The following is a 19,843-nucleotide window of genomic DNA, read 5'->3' as shown; positions in this document are numbered from 1 at the left end:
AAGTATGAAAGCGTATGTTATAACCTTTAATTTTGGCTATTTTTGGGACATTTGTGGACTTATCTGGGTCTACTCATATTTTTCCCGGTAACCTTCAGGGAAAAGCTGACGTGACTTGTAACGTTGTGTCGTTGCGCGAGTACTTGGCAAATGCATATCAAATTCGAAAAACAATACGAACTCGGGGCTACGCCCTGTTCCAAATACTAGTTCTAGATTTAAAGTTTAATCTTTAATCGTTGTACTACAAAATTTTACATATATATTTAATATTCCAAAAAAAAAGTTCATCGGGGTCATGCCCCTATGAGCCGCAGCTAATTTGAACCCCCCTTACATAGTTATATGTTGAATTAGATAGGGAATAATCAACGCAAAGGCTACACATAAATTGGGTGTATGTAGGCCACACATACACTGGGTGTATGTGTTATTACTAAAATTTATACTTTGTATATGTGTTACTACTAAAATATACTACCTCCGTTTCCTAAAGATTTTCCTTGTTACTATTCCTACAGATACCGAGGATCTATTAATGTGGGGGTATGGGGTGGGTAAAATTGGAGAGAGAAAGAGGTTAAGATAAATAAACAAATAAAAAGGGGTTAAAGTAGGAGAGAGAAAGGGAGTAAAATTGAATTAATAATGTAATGGTGGACCATGTGATAGGGACATGAGAGGGTAAAAAGGGAAAAAAAATTCCAAATAAAGAATAAAGTAAAAGAAGGAAGATCTTTTGGAGACGCACTTAAACGGAAAGAGGGAAGATCTTTAGGAAACGGAGGGAGTATATTATTACTAAAAAAATATTACAAACTTACAATGTTTGACAGATAATTTTATTTTTAATAATTTGTTCTTTATCTTTGTTTGAAAAAAAAAATGTTTAGATTTGTATATATCCTTTGTTTAAAACTAAAAAAAAGAATTGTAATTTCTTTTTACATATTATTCATATATTAGCTTTATCTTATTCATCTTCACCATTATTTTACTATTGATTTAACTAAATTTTTCTGTCGTTTACAATTATTTAATTTGTTTATATAAGAATAATGTTTTATTTTCATCCCTACCACGTAATAAAATTCAATTCGAAATATAGTATTTCAATCGTTTATGTATTATGTAATTCAAATATCGTTGAATAACAAAACAAGTTTAAATGATTGTAAATTTGTAATTGTTTTAGTAAATAATAACACATACAAAAGATATACTCCAACTCGAGTACATTTTAGTAGTAACACATACCTTCCGACTCGAGTATATATGTAGCTCACATACAACGAATGTATATGTATCATCCCTCTACATGAAAATCCACCATAATAGTCGAGTACATTTATTTAACTGTTGACTGATAATTGACCGATTTTGTTGAGTCTTTTTATGTAGTCATCAAACACTAATATTATTATTTTGGAAATAAGCTTCACTGTTACAGCTTTTCTGCGCTTTTTGTGATGTTCAATACTTCCAACACAAGCTGAATTTGTAAGAACTCCAATTTTCAATCTATTATCTAATCAAATTATTGTTTCCATTTCGTTTATATTTATTTCATATGCATATTCATCCCTAATTTCTCATTTTTATCTGATATTCACTCTTCTCCAGCATTTTTAGTTTAGAAATTGTCGAAATTGTTTTTCTTTTTTATGGAATTGATGATTGCTTTAATCAATTATTCAGCTATTTCTGGACTTAATTTGATTTCTGAAATTTACAATAATCGATCTTAATGTAAATTATATTGTCTTGATTTTGTAGTGCGATCTTCTTACTTGTGATGTTAAAATTCTGAAATGCATTTTTTATAATAATATGATGAAGATAATTAAATCATTTTTTTGAGGTTAAAAGATAATCAAATCATAGATGTGCTGCTTATGATTACCTTTTTTTTTTAATTTGAGGTGTTTTGTCCATAACTTTATGCCATTTTTTTTAGATATGTTGTGTTTAATCTCATGATTAATGAAAATTTAAGTTTCTTAACGAGTTAGGCTATTTGGAGAACTGTTGTCCATCGAACATGGGAGAGGTATTATGGTGATTCCAATTCGTCTTCCTCTTCCCTGTTCGATGGAAAACAAGTTATTCGATTACCGTTTTTCTTTCTTAATTGGCTAATTTTTTGTTCATTTGGAGAAAGAACCAATGGCTTGTTGATCAATTAAAACTAACATATTAAGTGTCTAATTTTGATATTTACCAGTGCCCTTCATATTGTTTGAGACGGCCCTGAAGTAAGCGAAAGAAAGGAAGAAATAACGCGCAATGCCAATGCCAATTTTCAAGATGAAAGAGGAATTGAAAGAAATAGAAGAAGAAACAAAATTTGATGAGGGTGAGAGTGATGAGAGTGAGTGTGAGAGTGATGAGAGTGAGTGTGAGACTGAGAGTGAGTGTAAGAGAGGAGATAGTAAGTCAATAATGCATTATACATCATCACAGAAGATATTATTAGTAGGAGAAGGAGACTTTTCATTTGCTCTAAGTTTAGCCAGAGCTTTCGGAACAGCCTACAACATGGTTGCCACATCTCTCGATTCTCTTGAGATGTTAGGGAAGAAGTACAACAATGGAGTAGAGAATGTGCGAGAGTTGGAAGATAGAGGATGTATTGTGTTACATGGGGTTGATGCTACTCAAATGAGCCAACATTACTTCCTTTCTACTCAGAGGTTTGATCGCGTTATCTATAACTTCCCACATGTCGGGTTTATGTTCCCTGAAGATAGCTTTTGCCAAATCAAGATGAACAAGCAGCTCGTGAAGGGGTTCTTAATGAACGCGAAATTGCTGTTGATGAGACCGAAAGGAGAGGTGCATGTAAGTCATAAGGAAGGGCAACCGTATAACCAATGGGACTTGGCTAAGAAGGCTGCAAAAGCCGGGCTTGTGTTCCACCATAAGGTGCCCTTCTGCAGGACTGACTACCCGGGTTACTCCAACAAACGCGCTCATGGCTTCTTCGCAGATAACTCCTTCCCGTTGTTTCCTGCTTCCACCTTCATCTTTCACTTTGATAACCTCACTACTTGAGAAGTTGAGATTGCTGTCTCCGGAAACAACCTCATGTTGATGATTCACCTGAACTGTATATCTTGTTTGTTGCTATGACAATGAACAAGCATGTAACGAGGTATCCATTTATGTGTAGTTCTTCGGGTTCGTTCATTATCGTAATTTGTGAATGATTGGAGCGAGTGTCGAAAGGCACCCATTTATGTGTAATCCTAATTTGTGAATGGTTGGAGTGCCAGTAATCAGTATGTTTTTTCCGCTCTCTCAAGCCTATGGTGCACCATTCTATTTCCTCTTGTACTCGTCTTTGAGATTAGCATTGTCTACTTCCAGATCAATATGGATATTTTTTGTTTTCTGACACATTGAAACAGATTTGAGGTCTTCAAATCAATTTGAAGTAATATATCATCTTATCGAATCTATATAGACTAGCATAGAGTTGGACATGGATAGGACCGACACGAGGGGCACAATGACCAGTCACGAGTTCGTTACTAGGTTGGCACGGCAGAGGCATGATGGTGAGCCTTGCATAAACGATACTGTCAAAATTTAGTATGAACACTAAGGGTCGACCGTGTGTTGGCTCTAGCGTGCCATGCTTCTGACGACCAAGTCTGGCATAGAAAAAACCAAGAGCAGGCCCGCCTTCCATGGCATGCGAATTAGCAGCCCTCACATCCTGGTTGAACACTAAATGTTGCTGCTTACTCCCCTCAATCTGCTGTTGAGGTACCTCTACTGTTGCGCGAGTTCGACGGAAAATCTGCTCATTACGAGTTGTCCATATAGCCCAAAATCCTTTTATAATTTGATAACATTTTTAAAATTTTGTAGCATATTTGCAAAGCAGAATTTTGCAACTACACAATTGAGTAATTTACCCAGTAGTTATACAATCAAAAGTATATATTAATTTACTTAGTAAAATTCCACTAACCATTAATGTTAATCTTTATTGAGTAAAATAAGTGGATCAACTTTTTTAACCATATTATTTAAATTGTAGAGAATAATGTGAAACTCGATGATGGAGCTTCCACCTCCCTACCTCAAGGCGATTCTCACCTCCCACATTTTTCGGAGTATGTGGCGGTTTTATTTTGGGATAGACTCCCACTATCTCAGTTTATCAATCTAAACGACTGATTTTCTATGGAATTGGGATCCCTTAAACTTTTCCTACTACAAATGTTGTCCCATTTATGGCCAATTTATTTCTCATAAAATTCAATCAGAAACATAGCTTTACCCACAAGCTGAATACTTCTTCCGTTTCGTTTTAAATTCAACAAATAAATATTTTATAGTATCTCACAAATAATACCCTTTGTTGCATTTAAAACGAAACGGAGGAAGTATTTGATTTCACTACTGAGATAATAACATTTTTCTCAACACCCAATAAAACAAGAAAGCAAAAGAGCAGATCCATGTGGTATACAAGAGAATGCAGTAGCAGCTTAACTTAGACATGCAATTTCCAGGAGCTAAAACAAGATCAACACGAATGTACATGAATGTTCCGAAAACTTAATAGTTAATACTGAACTCTAACTATATACATAAGCTGAAGGGATTTTTCAGAAAGAGATGATCATTTTATCAAGCTTTAAGAATCCAACAATGCTAATACATAATTACTATGTAAAATACCAGTCAAATTCCAGTGTCATCAGTAATGAGTGAGATGTTTCCCGTAATGCTTAGCAAGACGCTCAGCGATGTCACCAGATAATACAGAATTTATCATCTCGTACTTCTGTTGATAGCTTTTCAGGGTTTCTGCTTGCTGGTTCGAGAGTTTCTCCTCCTCTTCGAGCTGCTTCTGCAACACGGATACAGATAGCAACCAAATATGAGCATCTTAGACGTTATTATGGCAAACTGGAAACTTTCCACGAAAAACTTTGACCATTGATAACTTTGATTATGTAATAGTAAAAGAAGTTGTTATATTGAAAACTCACACTATAGCAAATCAAACAACATCCTACATGATTATATAATTTATATATACGTATTTTGGTAGAAGAAAATCCAGTCACACTTTGTGGAATCACCACAAAAGGCAAAGCGTTGCATATAGTTAAAACCGAAGGGAGTAACATAAAGCTAAATATCAGCAAACCTCATGCAGGAAAGAACGTTGAGCAACGTGCTTCATTGTCAAGTTCTTCACCGTCTGAGCCACCTCAAAATTAGAATCTTCCGGTTCCAACCAATACATTTGTATCTTCTTACCCGGTTTAATTGGGTGATCATCAAACATCTCCGGTGTTGCAGGTAAGGCTCTCACTGGACGTGGCATCCCCAATATCATGAATGGAAAAATAGACACCATTTCGATTACTTCCTTTGCCTGCTCTTCATTTTCAAACTCTAAAAGACCACACTTCGCATTGTAGCAGGGCTCTGTGTAGTTCGGGATGAAACGAACATTGGTCAGAGTACCATGATATTGGCTGAATGCAGACTTAATGTGTTTATCATCTACATGGGGTGAGAGGTTGTCAAGGTAAACTGTCCTCTTCACCTTCTCCTCAAAAGCAACATAATCCTTATCAACTTCACTTGCCATTACAAAAGCTGGAATCTACCAAGTGTGAACTGTGAGTTTATATACAAGGTCATTGGCGGACGATGGCGGATGCACTTGTGGTCCCAGTGGGTCCTTCAAGCTATGTTGCTCAGACTCGAGTACCCATGTCCAACACGGGTACGTGTCCAAGTGTCCGACTCGGCTATTTTTTTGGAATTTTTTCTATTTTTTAGCCCGAAACAAAGTGTCAAGTGTCTCACCCATGTCCGAGTGTCGAGGATTCGACACGGTTACTTGAGGTGAAATGAAGAATCCGAGCAACATAACCTTCAAGTGCACCACCATCCGTAAAATCCTGGATCCGCCACTAAAACTGGTGGATCACCACCGTCCACCTACCAAATACCAATCAATATCCCATGTATTTTTATTTCTTTTCGTTCTAAAATTTAGTCTCAATTTGAATCAGGTCAAACAATTCAAAATTTCCAAACTATGGTAATTGACAATCACCCATCATTAAATCAATGTGACAATGTTTATACCATATAATATAAAAATTCACTTGTTACAAACAAACAATAAAATAAAAACAATTTCAGACAATAAAGATAACAATTTGAAACCCTAATTGTGTGCAACGCATAATTTATTCAAATTATAATTTCATAAAGATTGAAAGTAGGTAAATTCAATAAGTATAACAAACGAAAAATCCACGCAAGTCAAGCTCAACAACAAGCAATTAACTAGAAAAATGTGAGCTTCAAATTAAAATTAGGGTTACCTAAAATTGAATTGGGATTTCGATGCAAGTATTCCTGCGGCAAAGTAGCGGTGGGACCTACTGGTTGTGGCGAGGAGTGCGAGCAAATTGTTTACCTTTAACATTTTAACCTTATTTGTTTCTTACAACAGGATTTTTAACCTTACTGTTTCTTCTGGTGTTACCTACTTCGTTAATTCCCCTATAAACTGAGAAAAGTAAATTATGATCGATTTTGATTCATTTTTAGCTCATTTTAGATGAATTGGTGAATTCAAAAAGCGAATTAAATAGTTACTAGGTAACACTAATTTTATCCGTCACAAATTAAAAAAATTCACTCTTTTGTCTTTTGCCGAGCAAAAAAAAAAAGCGTAATAATTTAAAAAACGCAAGGAGAAAAATTTAAGTGACGCTATCGGATTAACTAAGATGTGATGATATGATGTTTCCTTGAAGTATTTTTACATTTTCAATAGACTATAGCTTTTTTGTAAAAGTATTTTACCAATGTTTTCGATGACTTTTGTGTTTTACACCCATGTCTGAAATGAGCTAAAAATGAATGACCTTCGTGTTTTACACCAATTAGCCATTTTCTGAAATGACCTTCGTGTTTTACACCCATGTCTCATTAATCACCAACTTGTAGCACGTAATTAAACTTAACAAATTTTGTAGCACGTAATTAAACTTAACAACTTAAAGAGAGATGTTTCACAATCATTATAGAAATTGAAGCCTCTTGAAGAAATTTATCACTAGTATTACAAAGAAACAGATGGAAATTGTTCCATTTGATGATTTACATCCAGTTGAATAAACTTGCACTCTTTCCTATGAATCTCTCCTCAATAACAGTATTATTATTGTGTAAATTAACAGTGGAGTACTGGAGTAGTTTCAATGAAACTAAATTTGAATCAATGCCATAATTTCTATCCTTTATAAGGGACAGCTGAAAAAATGCAGACCACGTTGAAAGTTTTGGTCTGTTGAAACAACTTAGCAGAGTGGATGATTCATCTTTCTTATCGTGTTTCGTCATCTTATTCTTATCTCCTTGGAGTGCTCGGAATCCATGCTAAAGCTCGCTTAGTGCTACTATTAAAGCTCCAAATGCATTCTAGACGAAACAAAAAGCGCAAAGAGAAAACAAAATGTTGTCAGATGACGAAAAGAACGTTTAAACAAGAAAGCATAAGGAAGTTCCAAATAGCTACAGGTGAAAATCGGGCCGTTCACATCAAGTAACATTCAGGTGATGAGTTATTCGTTTTGATTTTGGGTCAGCTCGGGTATGTTCGAGTTAGTTCTGTCATTATCTTACTGTGAGAATCAAAAAATCAAATCACATCATGTTTCACGTCCATTCAGGTCAATTCTTCAGATTGAACTCTAGTAATGTTTAGGTGAAGTTCAAGTCTATGTTTGCAAACGTGACAAGTCAATTTGGAACAACTAAAAAAAATAGCGGGACTATGTGATAGCAGAAATTACCATAAAAATGACCTTCGAAGAGAGGAGCCACCGTTCTCTGGTTCCTCCATCTCTGCAACACCACCACCAGTGGCAGAAATCACTTTGCTCTCAGCATTTTCTGCACTATCTTCTTTCTTAAGGGAGCCAATGTCTGCATTTATTTCAGATGTGTTTGAAACGCAATGCTTTTGTAGCCACCTGTCTGTCTCCCAAAGAACATGCATGATGCTTTCTCTTGCTGAATAGCCATGGCTCTCATAAGGAAGAATTACTAAGCGGCAAAGAGCCCCATGACCCTTCAGAGCAGTATAGAACCGTTCTGACTGCAAATAGATATAGTCATATATACAATTTTAATGTGGGGACAAGATTCTCAAGATTTCTAATAGAGTAAATTGATTTGATATTATAGTGTCATTGCTTAAAAACAAAGTAATTAATATGGTACCCTAAAGAGATGGGTAGAGGGAAGTGAACTATTATAAAGGGCTTTTCAGTAATATCATGTCATAATTGTAAATATAAAGTGTTAGAGCAATGTAGCAACTATTTTCAGATGAAGATAGTACATAGCTATATCTAGAATTGAGAATCTTTTCCTTAAAAACCAAAAACCATTCACAGGTGAAAATTAGAACTTAGAAGGAAATAATGTAGGGAGTGTTTAGCAATTAGCACCTATGTTACTCGGACTCAAGAACTTGTGTCCGACATGAGTACATGTCCAATTGTCTGACTCAGCAATATATAAAAAGTTTCCATGACTTTAAACAAAATGAACTGTCAAAAGTATTTATACCAATGTTGGGGTGTCCAGGATGCGACACAGGTACTTGAGGTAAAATAAAGAGTCCGAGTAACATAGTTGGCACAATTCTTACAGAGATAATTAAAAACTGTAATGCAAAAGCATTCACCTGCATAGTCAATGTTCCTGAATTGTTGTCTTCTTCTCCATGAACAAGCAAAATAGGCCTCTTAATCTTATTGGCTGACATAAACGGGCTCATTTCTATGTAAGTGTTTGTCACCTCCCAAAGTGTTCTATCCTCGTTCTATAAGATTGACAACATGATACCAGAACAAGATACAAAATTAAATTGCATATATAGGGGAAGATAAGGGATAGTATGTGAAAACACGGGAAACAATATATGTACCTGAAATCCAAATGGTGTAAGAGTTCGGTTATAAGCTCCAGATCGAGCAACTCCACAGCAGAACAGATGAGGAGCATGTGCCAGGAGGTTAGCCGTCATGAACGCTCCATAAGAGTGACCTCCGACCGCTATCTTGTTGGGATGAGCCACCTTAAAAATCAAAGCATGTCTAAGCAAAGGTTTCTAACAATGACTTCATGTTTACTAGAAACATACTTCCTCCGTTTCTTTCAAATCGCAATTCGTAACACTTAAAGACTTTCATGCTCTCCTACACATAACTTTGGCTATTAATATCTAAATAATCTATTAGTTAAAACTTAAAACTATAGAAGTTGATATTCAGAAAGTTGTATGAATAATATATGAATAGTGCAAAAGTCAAAGCGTTGTCATAAACAAGAAACGGAGGAAGTATTGTTCAATTGACCGAAATGGAGGAAAGAGCAAATAGAAGCAAACCAGCTTACCCCACGCCGGATGACTTCTTGCACTGCAGCCTCAGCACTAGCAACGAGTTGCTCTACATAACTGGTGAAAAGATCTTCAGTTCATAAGGGTGAAACACAACCAAGTTCAAGTGACTAAACATTTAAGAGCAAGAATTTTATCCATCAAAAGACTGTAGGACACAAATTAGGAAGAAAATGGAAAACTTGCAACAAGTTTCTCCGCAATAAAATTGAAGAAGTGACTGAAGGACATAAAGGTTACCAAAGCCTTTTAAGTATGGACTCTTGCTTCCACAAGTGACTTGACAGGCCATAAAGAGCCACCTTTCTCTAAAGCGGGGTCCCAAAGGAGTAGCTAGTAGTTTTTTGAACACCATTTATAGATAGAGCAAGCATTATTGAGAAGAATTATATCAGATAAAAGGGAATTCAAAGCTGATCAACTTGACCCAGCCCAACCCATAAACAATTATGTTTGGGCAGAACTATTGGCCCGACATTCGATTTTGGATAACTTTCAGGATTTGGGAATGATTTTCAGGCCAAAATTGTAGTTTTTAGTCTAATTTACCCTTTAGCTGAATGTGATGAAAAGGCCTAAGGCTAAGGGGAAGGGGTACTACTGGTAGTGCATTACAATTCAGTTGGAAGCTAGCATGAGGAATAAGTTGGAGAAGAGCATCTTATAAATCCAGGACATTAGGAACAGAAATATTATTTTGGTATTTGAGAGAGAACACGCCTCTGGAAAGCTTGTAGTATCCTTTATTACTGTTGTTTCCGGTTCTTAATCAATCAAATATCAATTTTATTTCTCAATCTTCTTCTTTAATCTGCTTTAAATATGTCAGTTCATTATACTGAACTGGCCCGACCCGATTTTACCAGGTTTGGGAACCAAATTTAAGCTTGGAAATTAGGCCTCCTCCAACACATGATCACCACTACGGGATTGGATAATAGGCACCATCTCTATTACAAGATAGGTAACCAAATAATTTTCTGAAGAACCAACAGGTCATAAGGCCTGACTGTTACTTGTCAAATAAGGTAAATGAGCAAAAGACCACAGGGGAAAATAAACTAAGTGCCATGTTCAATCGATCATTGGATCAGGTGAGCTCTATCATTAGATTTTAGAGGTATACACAAAAGGTTTAGTTTAACTTGTTGTGAAAAACCCTTTTATTTTCGTTCTTTCCTCTATTTTGTTCTTTCATGATTAACCCCTGACATCACTTTATAGTCCATTGTACCTTTCAGGTGGCTAGGTCTGAGTTCTGACCCTCCATGCACTTTGTTAAACCTACAATGAAGCTACATGTTGATAGTGCACATCCACCCACCCCGACCCAGGAAATGTCTTTCATGCTCAAGATAAATTACGATCATCAAAGAAAGTGATCACTTTGTAAATTTAGTGGAACTCGGTACACAAACAGGAGTGCTGTAATTATGCAAAGAACATAAAGTCTAATAAGTTCATGCATGTTTACCTATCATTTGCTTCCTTGTCACCCTCCCCAATGATAGGAATTGTAGGTCCCGACAAAACAGCAAACCTGTCAATGAAAAATAGACACGGGTTGGTATATTCTAGCTAATGAGGATATTATAAAGGTACAGCAAGTAATTTGTACAAACCAGACTTGTGAAAGTTAAAGTTTCAACAAAAAAGGATGAGACATACCCTCTAGCCAACCAGAGAAGAGGCGAGGTAGAACCTATGCTAGCAAACTCATTCGGAGACCCACGTACTTGCCCAGCAGCCTCTTTGGTCTTAAATTCTCCAGGATAAGACCAGACAAGACACGGAAGAGGCCCATCTTTCGAGTGGTCATACCCGGGAGGCAAGTATAATGTTGCAGTAAGCTGCACCCCATCACTACGTTCATACCTGATCATTTCTTTTTGTAAAGAAGCTAGCTGAGGATATGGGTGGGGGAAGTTGGTAATTTGCAATGGCTTCTTATCTGGCCAGCTTTGTATATAATACTGAGTATTCTCGGTTTTAGATTCCTTTGAAGTAAGTAATTTCAATTGGTTGACAAATATATCCCCTTCAATATGATCAGACATTAAGGCAACGACTGACTCATAGTACTTTTCCTTGTCACTGTGCCATATTCTTTCTTTGTTGCCTGTAGTACTGAAAATTATTTGTGTTAGAGCATAAAAAAACCTTACATTAGACTCAAAATCACACACACATTAACTACAGAAATGCAATTTAACCACATAGCACTTACATGTCCAGCAAGTCAAGGAATGGTATGTTTCCTTCAGGGGTAGCACCATTACCATTCAGCAACAAGTAAGTTGCATCATCTTCTTCCTTCCGAATCTTTGCGATGACATATGTTCCATATGAAGTTCTCCTCGACATGGGGGAACCAGGATCAGAATACACATCTTCAAATGACCTATCAAATAATATGCGTGGACTAACATCTTTACTCCCAGGAGAGATGACCCAGGTTTTTAATCTCCGCGTTTTATACCAAGACTCATACACTAGAGCTAGAGAATCATCACACCAAGATATCCCCCTGCCAAGGTACATGTCATAGAAAAAACCAACATTTTAACCTTCAACCAAAAAATACATCAAGGAAATAAAGGAGGTTAATGCCAACAGCCACTGACGGCCCGTTTGGTAGTTGGTCATAAATGGTGGTAATGGGAATGAATTTGTGTGTAAATTTGTAAAAAATATCATTGTCCATTACCATGGTAATGCTAATTTATTCTAAAGTGTCCACTTTCCTTCTTGAATTTTCATTCCCTTCCAATACCACCTTGTAGGGTGGTAATGAGTGGTAATGAAAATTGCTTCCCCTTGGAGACAAAAACACAAGTTTAGGGGTAAGATTGCTTGTACATGGAGAAAAAATGCCTCCCCATGGAGATTTTAAGGGTGCTTCCCTAATAAAATTGACACTTAAAATTCATTCCCATTACCGCAATTTATTAACGACTACCAAACGGGCCGTGAAGGCATCAGCACCATCCACCAAATACCATGGCATGTCCAAAAGATAGCTTGAACACATCAGAAGCCTTAAAATCATGAAACAAGAGAATTGCCATCTCATGCTATGACAAAAGACTCAGTCATAAGATACACAATCATAGGACGATAAAAATTATAAATATAAAACTTTTCCAACCCATTCAAGGGAAAATTGTTATGTTGCTGCGAGCTAGTTCACCATTGTCAGTTGTCACTGACATGCAGTCTGAAGTGGAGCTTAGCTTAGGTCAAAGGAATGAACCTCCTAGCTTCCTATAGCACAAATCAAACAGCCATGCTGCCTAGTAGGTTAAGGATTGGCAGACCAGGAAAAAGGCACAGACCTTTAAGACATATTCAACAGAAACCAGCCACAGTACAAATATTCTCTGCATGGCACAACATGCAGAAAACTGAGCACGTCCTTGGGTGTAGTATACTCCAAGGGATAAGAAACAACTTAAATGGGAAAAAGAGTACAGCAATCCGCAAGGGATTATTGTAGCAAGCATATTTTGGCTATGTGAAGACTGAAGTATATTCGCGTTGGTGTCAAAATCCACTATAAATTCCCCACAAAAGAATTCTCTATCCTGAAGACCAAAATCATAGTCCAACTCCTTGAGAAAAGAATTTAACATGTTTCAGTAAAATGTAAATGCTTCACGCATGTCAATATACAAGTTGAACAACTGTCCCGCATGAAAAAAAAAAATAGATTGAGAATATATAAAATCCAGTAAACTACACTACTCATCACCAACTGATTGTGGGATGACCTCACTTGGGATAGTATACATTCATTTAATTCAGACACATCATAAAATTTTAAATGACAGCTTAAAACAAGCTAGATCAAAGTTACATCTCTGTGATAAATTTGTTAAAAAAAATGCCACAACAACTGAATACAACCTCTATCTTTCAGCTGTAAGCATAAACTACAGTGTTATACTTCGGACAAGACACAAAAAGCTTTCAACAAAGCTTGAAATCTGACAAATATATAACCAAGCACAGTAGCAACAAACAACATAAGTTTGATCAGCAGTTTTATCAGTTAGGATTGAGAAACAAATCACGCCATATAAATTAAAATAAATCAGATTGCAGCTATACCCATATCGAAGATCAAGTTTGTGTAAGACATCAGGTGCTTCACCATCACTAGCTTCAGCAGTTTGTGTATAAACGATATCACGAGGAGAAACTTCCACCTTTGCATCACCTCCATCTTGAGTCTCCACCCTACCATTCAAATGACATTAAGATGTAAAAAAATGTGCCTCCAGATTTATAAAAAACAGTGAAAAGCGAGGAATATGTCATGTGTTACTCACAACACGAACACATCACCATCTGTGAACCAATGACACAAAAAGCATTCTAACTCTTTAAGCCAATAAGCAGACACCGTTAAGTTTACTTTATCCTTTTCGCATTAGAGAGTTTATTAAATAAATCATCCCATCCCACAACACTAGAAACATAGAGTTGATGTTCTTTTTTTCCAAAGGAGAGGAGGGGTGCTTAGAGATTGAAGCTTACCAGTAAATAGTGGAGGGTCTGTCAGCTCTCCAATTGATAGAACGCATCCCTTGTCGCACACTATTATGAACAATAGGAATATTCTCTGCTAAAGGCAAATCACAGAGTTGTCTCACAAATTTTCCATCAGCCGTCCACAAATCAACCTTCTTTGGAAATCTTCCACAAGGTACTAAATAAGAGTATGGTCTGTGGATTGAACTTATCATTATGTACTTCTCATCTGGTGAAGGGTCCAGTGACGTGTACACAGCTGGTGACCCAAAAGGCTTCATAGTTCCATTCAAAGAAGCTAATACAAGTTGTGAAGTTGCGTAATAATCAAACAAATCTTCATCATATTCATCCTTCAACAGATCTTGGAAGGTTCTAAGTTGTATAGTATTCTTTTGCTCATTTGATTGAATCTTAGGGCCAGGTGGAACCAAAGGTTTCTTCGGTGGATCACCACGAGATGATGGAATGGTGCAAACCAATAAAGTAGAGGCATCCACCCAAACAAAACTAAAAAGAAACACAGCAATTAACTATCAGCTAGGTGATACTTCAGAATTTTGCTGAATCTACTCAACAAGTCCCAAGTGATAAGAGACACCTACTTGTCAAACACAGCATTCACATAGATATCTGCTGAAAGGAATAGGGGTTTAGCTTGTCCAGTTTCCACATTGGCAACCCATATTTGAAGCTTGCTATTGCCACCATCATCCTGCTCCAGCAAACAGTCAAAAAGAAGCTAAAGTTGCCAATTATTAAACTAGGGAAAAATGCATATTCCAGTAACTTGGCGCAAAACAAGAGGTTACAGGAGAAACTGTGCATCAATTAGATTGGCATCACAGAGTAATATGGTCCCACCAGAACACCAGCAATATTTAGTATCCACTAAGATGCCTTTTAGTAGAAACAAGATAAGCCACAAATTGCTATTTTATTATTGTGGTTTCTAAGTGTACAAAGCTTAAAATAGTAGAGCTCTAAAGCATATATCAGATAATAATTTCTAGCTACTTCATGTTGGATCAGCTGCAGATGAGAAGAGGTAATCTTTACAATACTTTGTCTTGTACAATCTAGCTTTAAATACAGGAAGTGGAAAAGGGAACAGTTGAAAAACAAAATTGAATAGCTGCATATAGCAGCAACTAGCAAGAAGACCAGCAAACAATAATTACCTCATCAACTCGGACAGTAAATGCTAGATGCCGACCATCAGTTGCCCTGTTAAAGCATCAGAAAGAAAATCAACCAAATACAGAGCAATGCATCATCTTGTAGGGAATGAAAGGTCCACAGAAAAGTAGTCCATAGGCAAAAAAAATTAAACGTTATATCCAATGAAATAGGATGATTTTTGAGTTAAGAGGAACCTACAGACAGAAGATAAAAAGAAACCCTTGCCAACCACAATAATTATTCTCAACAACAGTATGATCACCTAAGACTCAACATTCCTCATACTAGTTCGTTAATTGATAGGTCCATTGAAGCTCCTGTTCTCATTGTTACTTTTTTTATAAGCCAATTAAACATCCATTTTCTAAGGCTTTTTACAACAAAACCCTAACGTAGCAATTACCTAACCAGAAAAGCTATAATAAAATCTACTTTGAAAGTGCACAAAAAGTTACCAAGGTTGAGGCAAATTAAAGACGTTAATGACAACTTATGTCCAAGTAATAACATCAATAATCATAGATGCATCAAACTAGCAGACCAAAGAATAAAGATCATGTTTGATGCAGAAATAAAAATGAGGTAGCTTCCTCCCATAGAAAGGCATACACAGAAATTGATATGAGGTAGCTTCCACCCACGAAAGAGAAGAGAAAGAAGACTTCGAGAGGGAGAAAAAGAAGGGCGGGGTGGGAAGTGGCCACAAACTCATGAAAGGTGAAGTTTGGAAGTCAAAATTTGCTACCCCTCTAAAGCATTCAAAAGCCTTGTCATAACTACATGCACGCCATCATAAGTCTTGAGATTCTTTAAGACGCTATTGATGCTCTAAAACATGTGGTTAGTAAAGAGCTGGTGGACTTAAGCTTGAGTTACTACTAAGACATCATAAACATGTGGACATAAGCTGAAGTTACTACTAGTAAAACATGTGGTTAGTAAAAATTCCTAGAGGTTTACAGAGCATAACTTTTACCAGTCACATATGCTATAGGTGTCTTTGTATAACTTCCATTAAGCAAACTAATTACAGTAGGGAAAATTCTCACTTAATACTTGTAACAATTTGGCCAGTTTGTCAAAATTAGCACCCAATTACTCATATTGATTACATCTAAATTTAGCATCTAGTTTACCCCAAACTCTACAATTGATGCAACACTAATAAATTGAAAATAAAAAACTGCTCCAATTACCAGCTAACAAAATTGATCCTAGCACCAGCAGGTAAGCCAAGTACCTCTTTTTCTGGCCCAAGGGTACCATCACTCGTCAATTGATGGATCCCAATACCTGTGTAAAATGACCTGCACAAAAAATAATTATGCTCATGCTTTCCACCATTACAAAAGAAAATGATAGCTCAATATAGAGAAAATATCAAACAAACAGAGAAGTTATGAAGTGCAGAATTACATATGATTCTTCATGTTTCTATCAATTTCGTTTTGTTGTACAGTAGCATCCTAATAAAAAATGGTAAACAGGAGCATCACGAAAGGCACTAAGATAAATACAGGGACTGGTATTGTATCATTCGCTATTTTTTAAAATTATATTCCCTATCATGCGCTAACTACCAACAATACAAGGTCAATACACCTAATACTAATTGCACATTGAAAGTGAGCAAATCAAGTCATTTTTGCATTCATTTCAATTCTAAAAGAAGAAGTTATAAGACTGCATACACAAATCACAATAGCAAAGTCTAGCCCCAAGCTCTGGTTGCGGGGATCAAGAAAAGGGGCTTGCACTGAGCATTTTACGCATATGTACTCACATTCGACTCCGTGTATTGCTTTTTACATCAACACGAATACCACCGAGCTTTTCTTCTGGTTTAGCAATGTCTATCAAAGGAGGTAAAGATCTTCGCTTAAGAAATAATACTTTATCCCTCTGGGGTGAAATTGACAATGCAGGCAAGGGAGGAGCATCAACAATGTCTCTTATCTCCGATGGAGGTAACTGATATCCAGCACTCGCTGCCAAATCATCTACATATAAGATACAAAAAATCTCCATTAAGTAAATATATATCTCAAGCATCCAACTACGCAAAAGATAGAATACAATAATACAAGAAACCAAATCTTCAACTCTAAAAAAAAGATCCAACCTAACATGTTTACTAGCATAGATAGTATATTAGTTTCCACTTAATTATACATACTCAAGTACTCTACTTCGATAAGAAACGCGAAGCATGTCGTGTACCAGCTTTACATACACCAACAATCCAAGACAATGGTTAAATTTGGTGAATGCAACTCAGTATATCAATTTCAATCATATAACAAAAATGGGTAATGCTATATGCAGCCCTTAAGGTTGCATATAAGCAATAAATACATTTCCCAAAATGGTATAAATTCTGATATTTATGATAAAATCACACATAAATCGATGTAATCAATGCTTTATTTTTCAAAAACTTTCCCTTTTAAGCGTCTTATGTGCAGCCCTTAGGGCTGCATATAGCTTTTTCCAACAAAAATTGCCAAATTGCTTAAGGAGTCAAAAGCTCCCACATTTCTAAAATTCTAACCCAAAAAAGTCAAGAGGCAGGGAGGGGAGCATATTCAGAGATATTGTGACCTTTAAACTAAGCATATGATCTTCAATCAAATCAAAATCATCACAAAATCAACTCACACCATATCCAACAATTCAGCTTCAACTCAATTCAAGTTCCTGTCTTTCAGCCATCAGAGATATACTACCCAAAATCCAACCAAATCAAACATCCCTCTTTTATACTTCAATTAATCCAATTCACACATCAAAACCCATATCAAAATAAGACAAAACAAACAAAACCCAGAAAAATAAATAACAAAATTAATACAAAAAATTTAAAATAAAAAGGAAAAAAATGAAACAAATTACCTTCATATTGGGATTTAGAAGCAGACCCATTAAACCCAACAGCAGCAACATTTTCCCCAGCAACTGCTTCAACAGGAACAATACTTTGAAGCCTACTCATTGTAGAGTTCAAAGGTTCCCCAGAAACAACACTCCTAAAATGGCGAAAATTTGGGAATTTTGGAAATTTACAGGGTATTAAAGAAACAGAAGAAGGTGGTGAGAGAGAAAATCTATGAGGTGAGAAGAAAAGATTATGATTTTGGTTATGAATAGTGAAGGAGAAAGAAGGGAAACGATGGTAAACTTTATGAAGTCGCATCTTTTATTATCTTTTTGTAAGTTTATTACTTTATTCTTTAGAGATTTAAGTCTACAACAAAGAGTAGGATTCTTCCTTTTTTTAATGTGAATTTTTTGTTTGAATGTTGTAATCATGAGTCATTTTGCAGTGGAAAGTTTAGAGTAGAGTGACACCATAGTTGGACTATTTCCAGGTTTTGGTGAGAAGACTCAAATGACTCTAATCTATGTAATATACATTATCCATGAAATGCCACAAAAATTACTCAACAATTTGTACTAGAAGAAAAAGAAGTAAATTGGTTTTTCATTAGGGTTATATGGAATTGTGGTTCACGGAAAAACTAACTATTAATTTATCATTGTAATATGTGAATAGTGCATATGATATCACAGTGACATTTTTGTGTTTTTGAATGGGGAAGAAATAGATTTAAACTTCGTAAGAAAATACTCTCCGATTTTTTGGAATACCTAATAGAAAATTTTCATAATTACACAAAATATACATATCGTATATCTAAAAATGGTGGTAACAATTGCAAAAAGAGTTAACATTTATAGTCATAATAACTACTACTATACATACAGTTTATGAAAGCTTGTTGACTGTTCATCCATTCATGATCTTATATTCACCTTGTTTTGGCAATCACAATGTGTTACTAGCTTCATTTTTACGCAAATCTATTGACATGTCCTATAATCTAAAACAAAGTTATAGGCACCATTTGGTGATGATGCCATTTGGAGGCCTTTCGAAGCCTAGTAAGGGCGGTGCCAAGTAGAGGCAAAAATGGGTAACAAAGGAAGGTCTGAAGTATCCTAGGCATTCTTAGGTTCCTCGGGGCCTTGGGAAAGTCCGGGACGAAACTTTATCGAGGCCAGAAAAGTCAAAAAATGGCACGAAAATAAGAAAAGGCGTGAATTATAATCCACGACTTGGGGCGCCCACTGGGCCCGAACACTGGGAACCATATGATGCACCCCAGGGATATGGGAGGCACACTCATGCCTTGGAAGGCGAATGAAATGCCATTTTTAGGTTATTCGGAGCCTAGTGAGGGCGACACCAAACGAACCAAGTGAAGGCAAAAGTGAGCAACGAAATAAGGTCCGAGACACCCAATGAATTCTTAGACACCCTAGGGGCCCTAGGAAGGTTATTCAGGACAAAAAAAAGTCGACGAGCTCCGAGAAGTTGAAAAATGGCCTAAAACGGGTAAAATTGTGGACTATAGTCAACAACTTTGGGCACCCACATAGTCCGGGGATCGGTTACCATGGGGGTGCACCCTAGGCTTGTGGGAGGTGCTTGGGAGGCACATTGATACCTTAGAGGCATGGGACCAAGCGAGCCAAGGGAAGGCAAAAGTGAGCAACGAAGGAAGGTTCGAGGCACCGAGGAATCCTTAGGCACCCCGGGGACCCTTGGAAGTTGTGACTCTGCTTAATGGTGTTTCACTTGCTCGTGAGGTTGACGTCTCCCAT

At 36.5% G+C, this 19,843-nt stretch overlaps 3 protein-coding genes across 5 annotated transcripts; 1 reads left to right on the top strand and 2 right to left on the bottom strand.

Annotated features, from left to right (window-relative positions):
- The first annotated feature begins 1,326 nt into the window (after window positions 1–1,326).
- On the top strand, window positions 1,327–3,304 carry LOC104894769 (hypothetical protein). The gene is made up of 2 exons (XM_010681083.4): window positions 1,327–1,500; window positions 2,225–3,304. The coding sequence occupies exon 2, from the start codon at window positions 2,287–2,289 to the stop codon at window positions 3,052–3,054; it is 768 nt and encodes a 255-aa protein (XP_010679385.2). The 5' UTR covers window positions 1,327–1,500; window positions 2,225–2,286; the 3' UTR covers window positions 3,055–3,304.
- Window positions 3,305–4,495: 1,191 nt separating this feature from the next.
- LOC104894768 (uncharacterized) lies at window positions 4,496–6,475 on the bottom strand. Of its 3 annotated transcripts, none has more exons than XM_010681082.3 (3): window positions 6,369–6,475; window positions 5,171–5,635; window positions 4,496–4,867 (listed from the first exon to the last, which is right to left on the bottom strand). In XM_010681082.3, exons 2-3 carry the CDS (start codon window positions 5,618–5,620, stop codon window positions 4,715–4,717), a joined length of 603 nt encoding a protein of 200 aa, XP_010679384.2. In that variant the 5' UTR covers window positions 5,621–5,635; window positions 6,369–6,475; the 3' UTR covers window positions 4,496–4,714. The 3 variants fall into 3 exon arrangements, with proteins under 3 accessions (XP_010679384.2, XP_048493611.1, XP_019105359.2); XM_048637654.2 differs by having other exon boundaries at window positions 5,171–5,628; window positions 6,369–6,474; XM_019249814.3 differs by having other exon boundaries at window positions 5,171–5,976; window positions 6,369–6,455.
- Window positions 6,476–7,060: 585 nt separating this feature from the next.
- Window positions 7,061–18,581, bottom strand: LOC104894766 (probable glutamyl endopeptidase, chloroplastic). Its single transcript, XM_010681080.4, has 15 exons — window positions 18,071–18,581; window positions 16,962–17,178; window positions 16,375–16,485; window positions 15,178–15,223; window positions 14,602–14,711; window positions 14,003–14,506; window positions 13,574–13,702; window positions 11,691–11,990; window positions 11,132–11,590; window positions 10,938–11,003; window positions 9,460–9,520; window positions 8,990–9,139; window positions 8,747–8,884; window positions 7,848–8,152; window positions 7,061–7,473 (listed from the first exon to the last, which is right to left on the bottom strand). Coding segments are annotated over exons 1-15 (2,898 nt in total). The 5' UTR covers window positions 18,372–18,581; the 3' UTR covers window positions 7,061–7,472.
- Between the last annotated feature and the right edge of the window lie 1,262 nt (window positions 18,582–19,843).

This window comes from Beta vulgaris, chromosome 5, assembly GCF_026745355.1.
Source record: "Beta vulgaris subsp. vulgaris cultivar EL10 chromosome 5, EL10.2, whole genome shotgun sequence".
Lineage (NCBI taxonomy): Eukaryota > Viridiplantae > Streptophyta > Magnoliopsida > Caryophyllales > Amaranthaceae > Beta > Beta vulgaris.
This window is presented reverse-complemented; position numbering and strand designations above follow the sequence as displayed.